The sequence below is a fragment of the Peromyscus californicus genome, unplaced genomic scaffold (genome assembly GCF_007827085.1).
Source record: "Peromyscus californicus insignis strain IS unplaced genomic scaffold, ASM782708v3 Scaffold_1__1_contigs__length_55948999, whole genome shotgun sequence".
Classification (NCBI taxonomy): domain Eukaryota; kingdom Metazoa; phylum Chordata; class Mammalia; order Rodentia; family Cricetidae; genus Peromyscus; species Peromyscus californicus.
The window spans coordinates 33,659,514-33,670,012 of NW_026294492.1; the positions used below are offsets into that span (position 1 = coordinate 33,659,514).

The 10,499-nt window shown below is 40.5% G+C and overlaps 1 protein-coding gene across 1 annotated transcript; it reads left to right on the top strand.

Moving 5' to 3' along the window:
• Window positions 1-312: 312 nt before the first annotated feature.
• LOC128115579 (uncharacterized protein C2orf16-like) lies at window positions 313-4,969 on the top strand. The gene is made up of 2 exons (XM_052746437.1): window positions 313-1,389; window positions 1,633-4,969. Exons 1-2 carry the CDS (start codon window positions 313-315, stop codon window positions 1,786-1,788), a joined length of 1,233 nt encoding a protein of 410 aa, XP_052602397.1. The 3' UTR covers window positions 1,789-4,969.
• The last annotated feature ends 5,530 nt before the right edge of the window (window positions 4,970-10,499 follow it).

Genomic DNA, 10,499 nt, shown 5'->3' on the forward strand with positions numbered 1-10,499 from the left:
TTGTAAAATCTGAAGAGCTGGCTCCAGTCCCCAAGCTCTAGAACCAATAGGAGTTGCCACAAAATCAAGCACTAAAGTAAAACTAATGAATGGCTTGAATTTTCTCCCAAGACCACATCTTCAAGACATGGTAAAACCTACGGAATGAACTCCAAGGGCATATATTCAAGAGAATTTTGCAGAATTAATCTTACAGCAAAAACTTGAGAAACCTCCAGTATTATCTCATGAGCAAAGACTTCAGGCTGAAAAATGTCTAGGCATCAAAACAGAATCTCCTAAAGTAATGGAAATTGAGGGTTTCAATCACAGATGGGTGTGTGTGACGATAAGAGACTCAGAAATGATAACATCAGAAAAGTCACAAGCAGAGAATTCTCTAGGTTCATACACAGCCCTTCAATTCCATTTATTTCAAGTTCTGTCAAAACAACTGAGTTAGGGCCCCTTCAGGGTTCTGGAATGCCAGGGATATCAAGAGCCTTGGCTATGAAGAACTTTGCTGTTGGTATTTTACCATCTCCAGAGTCCTATACAGACACCATTATATTTTGTTCATCAGCCCTTCCCTTGGTTCTTCCCTCTGATACTTCCTTCGGGAACACTGTGGGAACGCTATATCCTGACATCTGGGAAGTGGATGTCCTATCCAAGGAAGCAACTGAAAAGAAACAAATGGAGGAATTTGGGGATTCACTCCAGGACTACTCTCCATATCCACTGAGATTAGTACCCTTGGAGTTTCAGGCAGGACTAGAGGCTCGAAGACATCCTGTCTGTTCTTTCCTGGGTAGACAACAGAGTGTCTGCCAAAGTCATGTCCATAGGCAGCGACTCCTTAGGAAGTATCTCTCCAATATGCTGATGCTGGGAAATGTTCTGGGAACCACTATGGAAAGGAAGCTTTGTTCTCAGCCATTTTTAACAGAAGGAGCCATGATGGATATCTGTCAGTCTATTCAGATTTTATTTGGGGTTCCAGCTGAACGGATGGCATTTTCCCAGAGCCTACTAGAGAGGGGTCCTAGGATGATTTCACAGACTTCAGTGGTCAGAAACTATATTCAGAGACATATTTTATGCCATGGTCACAAGAAAAGAATGCCCTTAAAGATGTGGACACGTGGATCCACATCTTCCATATTACAGCAATACTCTGGTACTAGATTGGGAATAAAGAAAACAAACTCAAAACTTGGTGATATATTCCAGGAAGTCACTCAGCATGTGTCTGTCTCGTGTACAAGGGCCCAGTTTCCTGCCTTAGTGAAGCCAGAGTCTTTTCTCAAGATACTTTACAATAGGGAAGACCCTGTTTCCAGTGACCAGAATAAAGACTCACAGAGTGATTCACCGACAAGGACTTTTGACTCTCACCACTCCCTCAAGGCAAGTTGTCTTTCCCAGGCTGAGAGGGATATCTCAGAACAGCTCCATCTGCTAAAAGATCTACAGCTAAAAATAGCAGCAAAACTCTTAGAGAGTCAAGTACCCCACAATGTCCCTCCACCTTTCTCATCGGGTCTTGTCCTGAAATATCCCATTTGCATGCAGTGTGGCCTATGTTCAGGAGTTAATTGCTGTCATAAATTACAGTCTGCTTTTGGTCCATATCTTCTTGTCTACCCACAGATCCACCTTTTAAGCACCCCTGAAGGCCATGGTGAGATTCGGTTGCTTCTTGTTTTTAGATTGAGAACTGGGAAAAGACCTCAGGTTTCAAAGTATCATGGAAGAAACAGAAGATACATGGAAGAGTACTACATCACCATCAAGAAGGAAAGCTAAAATCTGTCCTCCAGCTTTCAAGAGTCCAACTACTCCAAGAGATTTCCGGTCCCAATCTTCCCAGGCTCCAATTTCTATACAAGTGCACATTAGAAAAAAGCAATGGGGAAGCCATGGTGTGGTCGGCAAGACATGCAGAAGACTCTGAGCACCATGAATTCCGTCAGGTTCACTCTGTATCCAAGAGTGGCTTTGAAAGTAATCAGGAAGAAAAATGGGCAAAATCAAGCCTCAAAAAGACCTTTAGCTTCAAATATCCAATGAAGAAAACCACCAAGGGGCTTAAAACACAAAACACAAAGCTCTACAAAAATAGTGGAACCCCAGAAGAGAGTCCTTTTAGAATGATGTGTCAAGAAGCAAGAGTATTGAAACCATTCAAACAAGCACTGTTTCTTCAAAGACACAACCTAAGAAATCCAGCCCAAGTTCATCCAGCTGCTTTTCCAGGGCCTAAGGCAGGCATTCCAAATAACACATAGAAATGTAGCTTTTACTGGGCAGAAGCCTGAGGACAGGACAAGGCCAGGCAATTTGTGGTCAAGCAAATACTTGCACCCCAAACAAAAAGCCAAGGGTTATTGTTTAGCAGGAGATAGCAAAGGGGCCAGCACACCAGTTGCCCAGCAAAGGTCAACAGGTGTGAAGCCTAAGTAAGAGGACAGATTGCAGGGAACAGGTGACCAGTGTAGACAAACTCAACAGTCAAAACAAGTGAGCTCTCTCCAACCCAGACCTTTGCAATTGGAGACCATGGCTTCTGAAAGAGATGCCACTATTCAAGTTGCTTCAACATCCAACCTTTGAGTATAATTCAAAATGTCAACAGCAGAGCAAAGAAAAACTACAGTGATGAAATCTCCTGTCCAGAGTCTAAGAACTGTTCTCAAGTAGGAGCCAGATTTCAGGTCCAAGAGAGAATGGAACCTGACAACCTTTTGAAGAGAACACTAAGTGATCAAGATTTGAAATCCTCAGAACTAACCCCACAGAAAAGCTACTAGAGCCCAGAAACTCTGTGGAGTTGCTTTCTTGTTTGTGGCCTCAATTTAAAGATTTCAAGGAGTTACCAACAAAATAAGCCACAGGATCTGATAACATGACCCTTGACCTCAAGAATCATGTTGCAGAAGTAAGGATGCTAACTTGTGAGGTAAGACCAGGGAAAGAATTTCTTAGAGTGACTTCAAAGCCGGTAAATAGACTGGACATGTAGAGAAATCTCCAAGGCCGTGTCCTCAAGACTTAGGACCTGTGGTGGTGAGCTCTTAGAAAATTTCCCAAAGGGAACACTCTGTAGCATCACCACCAAGGCCATCCTATCACGTTCCAGATTCTGCTTCAGGGATAACACCAGGGCAAGAACCTCAGATTCCTAAATCTGTAAGTTTGACCTCTAAGCCATGGCTGCAAATAGAAGAATCCTTAGATTTGTCAACCCAGCAAGCCAGTCAAGATGTGGGAGATGTAGACTCTGAGGAGGTCACTTTTGAGTCATCGCAGCCAGGGGAGGTAGCAGGTAGGCTAACAAAGCCCCGAATGTAAGCATGGGAACTTTAAACATTAACTCCAATAGAATCACTGGACCAAATGATAAACTTTATAATGGTCAGTCCAAAGCCACTAGGTCAAGTGACAGAATCGCAAAGACACCGCTTCAAGTTGCTCAGTCAGTTGCTCTCCCCATTGTTTCCAAATCTGTGGAAGTTATCTCTGGACTGCCACTTCAAGCTATAGAGTCTGTGATGATACCAGAGCTAATCTCTCAAGGGTCAAAACATGCTGATTTGACTCCCAAACTGCATGGAGTGATATTGGCAGAATTTGCTTCAAGTCTTTGGCTACAAAATGTGCAATCTAAGAAATTGATCGCAGTGTCAGCACATCAAATTTTAGAAACAACAGAGTTGTTGTGCTTTCAGGTTATAAAGACTATAATGATTCCCAAACCCCTGCTTCTGATTGTAAAATCTGAAGAGCTGGCTCCAGTCCCCAAGCTCTAGAACCAATAGGAGTTGCCACAAAATCAAGCACTAAAGTAAAACTAATGAATGGCTTGAATTTTCTCCCAAGACCACATCTTCAAGACATGGTAAAACCTACGGAATGAACTCCAAGGGCATATATTCAAGAGAATTTTGCAGAATTAATCTTACAGCAAAAACTTGAGAAACCTCCAGTATTATCTCATGAGCAAAGACTTCAGGCTGAAAAATGTCTAGGCATCAAAACAGAATCTCCTAAAGTAATGGAAATTGAGGGTTTCAATCACAGATGGGTGTGTGTGACGATAAGAGACTCAGAAATGATAACATCAGAAAAGTCACAAGCAGAGAATTCTCTAGGTTCATACACAGCCCTTCAATTCCATTTATTTCAAGTTCTGTCAAAACAACTGAGTTAGGGCCCCTTCAGGGTTCTGGAATGCCAGGGATATCAAGAGCCTTGGCTATGAAGAACTTTGCTGTTGGTATTTTACCATCTCCAGAGTCCTATACAGACACCATTATATTTTGTTCATCAGCCCTTCCCTTGGTTCTTCCCTCTGATACTTCCTTCGGGAACACTGTGGGAACGCTATATCCTGACATCTGGGAAGTGGATGTCCTATCCAAGGAAGCAACTGAAAAGAAACAAATGGAGGAATTTGGGGATTCACTCCAGGACTACTCTCCATATCCACTGAGATTAGTACCCTTGGAGTTTCAGGCAGGACTAGAGGCTCGAAGACATCCTGTCTGTTCTTTCCTGGGTAGACAACAGAGTGTCTGCCAAAGTCATGTCCATAGGCAGCGACTCCTTAGGAAGTATCTCTCCAATATGCTGATGCTGGGAAATGTTCTGGGAACCACTATGGAAAGGAAGCTTTGTTCTCAGCCATTTTTAACAGAAGGAGCCATGATGGATATCTGTCAGTCTATTCAGATTTTATTTGGGGTTCCAGCTGAACGGATGGCATTTTCCCAGAGCCTACTAGAGAGGGGTCCTAGGATGATTTCACAGACTTCAGTGGTCAGAAACTATATTCAGAGACATATTTTATGCCATGGTCACAAGAAAAGAATGCCCTTAAAGATGTGGACACGTGGATCCACATCTTCCATATTACAGCAATACTCTGGTACTAGATTGGGAATAAAGAAAACAAACTCAAAACTTGGTGATATATTCCAGGAAGTCACTCAGCATGTGTCTGTCTTGTGTACAAGGGCCCAGTTTCCTGCCTTAGTGAAGCCAGAGTCTTTTCTCAAGATACTTTACAATAGGGAAGACCCTGTTTCCAGTGACCAGAATAAAGACTCACAGAGTGATTCACCGACAAGGACTTTTGACTCTCACCACTCCCTCAAGGCAAGTTGTCTTTCTCAGGCCGAGAGGGATATCTCAGAACAGCTCCATCTCCTAAAAGATCTACAGCTAAAAATAGCAGCAAAACTCTTAGAGAGTCAAGTACCCCACAATGTCCCTCCACCTTTCTCATCAGGACTTGTCCTGAAATATCCCATGTGCTTGCATTGTGGCTGATGTTCAGGATTTAATTGCTGACATAAGTTACAGTCTGCTTTTGGTCCATATCTTCTTGTGTACCCACAGATGCACCTTTTAAGCACCCCTGAAGGCCATGGTGACATTCGGTTGCATCTTGGTTTTAGATTGAGAACTGGGAAAAGACCTCAGGTCTCAAAGTATCATGGAAGAAACAGAGCAGATACATGGAAGAGCACTACATCACCATCAAGAAGGAAAGCTAAAATCTGTCCTCCAGCTTCCAAGAGTCCAACTACTCCAAGAGATTTCCAGTCCCAATCTTCCCACAGGTTCCTCTTTCTTAATATATAAAAAATTACTCATTAAGGGTTCACAGCAATCTTCATAGCTGTTAGACCTTCCAGTATGGGAGTAGAGGATGATAAAGACGGCATTTTCTTTTTGGATTGGTTCCAAGGTGACTACAGCAGTATTTAGCTGCATCCAGCCCTTTCTAATCCAAATATTTTTAACGTAATTGCAAAGTTCAAGAATCCCTTATTTCATTCATTACCATTAAGAGGTTAACATGAATATTGCTATACATAGTTACAATCTCTTAATCTTACATCTCAAAGAAAACTCTTAACAGAACCATCTGAATTAACATAAATGGTGTTTATATAGTTAAAATTTTCTCAGTCTTACAACTTTAACTCTTAATAGAACCATTTGAATTTTCTTGCTAACAACATAGAAAAAACTGATGTTTTCACATCATACTTCAATATTTCCTTAACTTCAAATCAGGGTGCATTAATATCAATAGGTTAACATAATTTTTGCAAACATACATTCAACCTTAATTCACTCATAACTCCTCCTTTTCTTTATAATTTTTAAACAAAATCTCAAACCTAGTTTGAAAAACTCAAACTTACACAATTCTTACAAACCCATATTGAAAAGCAATATTCTCAATCTAACCATTAACACTTTGAAAACTTTTAGCAAAACATCCAAAAGCAGTTTCTTAATAAAACTCTTTATACTTTAAATTAATCTTAGTATAGCCATTTGCATTTCTTACTAACAAAACATGACATTAATCCACTCAAATAACAAGAAAAATTTTTTATTAAATAGACTAAGAAATATTACTTCTCCCTTTACTTATAATTTTTTTAAACAAAATCTCAAGCCTAGTTAGAAAACCCATACTTTTCCATTTAAACAGTTCCATTTGTAACACAAAACCAGTTCCATAAGTAATTCCATTTTTAACACACAACAATTTGTGAATCATCAGTTAATAAAGCATATATGCATACACAAAACTGCATTTTGACTCTAGGTAGAAACAATAAATTTCTTTATTTAAACAGTTCCATTTTTAACACAAATAATTCCAGAAAACAGTTCCTAGATCATCACTATAAGTAAATTCAAAATTGTCCCATTGCAATGAAATCACTATTATTCATTTCATTTCTTAAGTCCCAAAATCCAAATAATAAATTCAGTACTAGTCTTTCAAATATGAAGAAATCCATGACAAAAACCTTTTTGTTGTTTTATCTCATTTTTTTTAAGTTCAAAAAGTTCAAGAAAAAGTAAATTCTGGTATCAGACTTTCACTTTCAAATATAAAGAGATGTTTTACAACCAAAACTTTTTGCAGTTAATTTTAGTTCAAACAAGCATCTCTGCAGCTTTCATTCTCAAGCCAGAGACATATTTAGTTACAGTAACATTTTAAACTGTTCTGTTTTTGCTGCTAGCTCAGGTTTTTCTGTGTTGCATTGACTTTCCAATGGGTCTTAGCTGCGGATGCCTTGTGCTGGTTCTGGCATCCACCATTCTTAACTTCTTAGCAGCTTCTGGAGCTTTTGAAACCACTCAGACTGATAGATTGCAGTTTGCTAGGACTTCTGCATCTGTTTCTTTCATCATATACATTAAGCATAGACTCACACTCAACATTTACACTTTTTCACAAACTCACATATGACATATGCTTAAGCATAAACTCACACTCAACATTTACACTTTTTACAAACTCACATATATCAATATATACTTATTTATACTTTTTTTTTTTTTTTTTTTTTTGGTTTTTCGAGACAGGGTTTCTCTGTGTAGCTTTGCGCCTTTCCTGGAACTCGCTTTGGAGACCAGGCTGGCCTCGAACTCACAGAGATCCGCCTGGCTCTGCCTCCCGAGTGCTGGGATTAAAGGCGTGCGCCACCACCGCCCGGCTTATTTATGCTTCTTAAGGAAACTCTATAAAACTACTTTAGCAAATATATTTCTTATTTGCTTATATTTTATATTCTTATTTAAACTTACATTTACAACTAGCATCTTTACTTTTTACAAGCTTATAACTGCATGTCTTAGGACTAGCTGAGATACTTCTTGCAAGCTTATATTATTAAAGAAATTCTATAGATCTATTTTACCAACTTATATACTGCTTATTGAAACTTCATCTTTACTTCTTACAAGCTTATTATAGGAGTACCTTAGATCTTCTTATAAGCTTATATTCTTTAGGTATATATCTAACTTAGCAAACACCTAAAGATTTCTTAACAACTACATTATCTTCCAACAAGACAGAGTAATTTTCTACTTCTTACTCTTATTACCACTATCTCTCTATTAGAAAGATTCTCTTAACTAGGCAGGAAGTATGCTAAAGTTCAGAGCTTATAATCAACTTTGATAGTTCTGAGAGTTCTTTTGAAATGAGGAACTATTTCTTTAATGGCTTAACTCTGGGAGTTAGTGAGTTCTGTTGCTAAACAGTACTTTATGCATTCCAAATTAAAAGTAAATTTGTTGCAACTCTGTGGGTTTGGTCCACAGAGTGTGAGTTTTGCAACTCTGGGGAGAGATGTCCTGACTACCTGGGAGTCAGGCAACAACTTGAGCTGTTTAGGACAGCTCTGACGGCTGGAGCTGCCAAGAGGCAGCCCAACTCTGGAGGGCATGGTATCCCAGATACCTCAAGCTGCTCAGAGCAGCTCTGCCCTGGATGTGTCCCAGACACCTGGAGCTGCTTAGGACAGCTCTGACAGCTGAAGCTGCAAAGAAACAGCCCAACCCTTAAAGGGAAATTTTCTGACTGCTCAGTAGAGTCACGCCTTGAACTGCTTCAGCAGGGAAGGTTATCCTGTCTCTTTGGGAAAGTCAGGCCTGGAGCTGCCAGGATCTCTGCCAGGGAAGGGTATCCTGACTGTTTGGGAGTTGGGCTATACCTGGTGTGATGGGGGATGATGTCCCTGCAGGATATAGAAATCCTGATCCTCTCCTGGAGAGTCACTACAGCTGAGCTTTGCTCACCCCGGGGGCTTCCTAGCAGAGCTCTGCTTCTCTGACCTAAGAAATTGCAAAAATGTAGCAATCTCCTTTGACTCAGGAGGAAAGTGTTACTTTTTCAGCTCTTTCAGCTCCTCCTTGCTCTGTCCACTGAGGGACATCCCAGCAAGGGTCTTCTGTTCATCTCTTCCTTGCTCTGTCCACTGAGGGACACCTCAGCGAGGGTCTTCTGTTCAGTTCCTCCTTGCTCTATCCACTGAGGGATGTCTCAGCAAGGGTCTTCTCTACGCCAGTACATGAAGATGTTCACACCCAAAACTCTTTTTAGAAAGATTTATTTGGGAAGAAGGAGTCCAAGAGAGTAGCTGCCTCTACCAGGGTAGAGAGAACAGCTCACAACTGAGGCAGGGCAGTTTATATAGGATGTCTTGGGGGCAGAGTCAACCAGTGATTGGTTCATTTTTTCTGCCCAGGGATTGTGGGCTAGTGACAGAGATGGCTGATTTGAGCCAAACTGTGTTTCTTTCACTGGCCTTACTTAGCTTTTTGACAATTATTCTAAGGCCAGGGCACATTTATTTCACTGGCTCTGATTCTAGGGACCAAGAATGTTTCTTTGGTATTGGTTTTAGAGTCAGGGCATGTTTCCTTGGTTCTGGGTTTAGGGATAAAGTGTTACTTTCTCTAGCTCAGGTTCCAAACCCAGGCGATGTTTCTTTCCCTGGTCCTGGGCCTCAGAGTCAGGATTCTACTGTCCTGCTCTGTGACTGGTTGGTTTCACAAGTCACTTGGCCAGTGGCAGAGATGGCTCTGATCTGAGCCTAACTGTGTTTCTTTCACTGGCCTTATCAGAGCCATCTTTCCCCAGTTCTGGGCTCCAGGGTCAGGGTGGGTTTCTTTAGCCAGCCCCTTTTCCCTACACAGATCTTCTATAAAAACTCTATTAAGAGCTATCTCAGTTTACAGCAAACCCAAAAAGAAAGAAAAGAGAAGAAAAACTTTTGTAAGGTGATGACAAACAGCATGTAAAGATGCGGTAAGCCACGAGCCTTGTGGCAAGGTATAGATTAATGGAAATAGATTAATTTAAGCTGTAAGAACAGTTAGCAAGAAGCCTGCCATGGCCATACAGTTTGTAACCAATATAAGTCTCTGTGTTTATTTGGTTGGGTCTGAGTTGCTGTGGGACTGGCAGGTGAGAGAGATTTGTACTGACTGTGGGCCAGGCAGGAAAACTCTAGCTACAGTAAGGAATATCCTGTTTCTGATTGCTTAGCTGGCAACTCAACAGCCAATTTCCCAACAGGAGAAGATAGTTGTCTAAATTGGAGTTGGGTTCCAGACCTGCAGCTTTCAGCAGGTCTGGAGACATTGCTGAAACTTAGTTACAATTGTCTCAAACTCCTCAGCAGTCTAGAGGCCTCTTTATTCTCTTACTATCCCCAGACTGTAAGACAGAACCTCAATATCAGGAAAATTGATTTAGCTGCATTTCACACTCAGAGTTTTTTTATTAGCCCAATATTTCTTAGCAAGATTCAAGAACATAAGATGTTCTTTCATGAAACATATCCTTCATTAGCTTACTCTGAGGAAGAGTATTTTCATGATTTAGTATTTTCATTTCATTAGCTTTAACCCCTGGTGTTATTATTTAGCATTGATTTCTTTTAAGGAACTTTCAGGTGAAGCACTTGTATTTTTTAAGACAGCTAGATTTTCTGAAGTTTGTTTCCCATCTATAAAGCAGTTTTTTGAATGCCTGTTTCCTTGTTCCTTTAATTAGATTTGCAAAGGAATCATTCATTGCAGGCTGTTTGTTCAAGAGGGAAAGAACTTTAATTTCTCATACGTTTCTTCTAAAACAATGTTCAGTGTATGGACTGCTTTCCCTTGCTTTCTTAAGAGGTTTTTAAGTG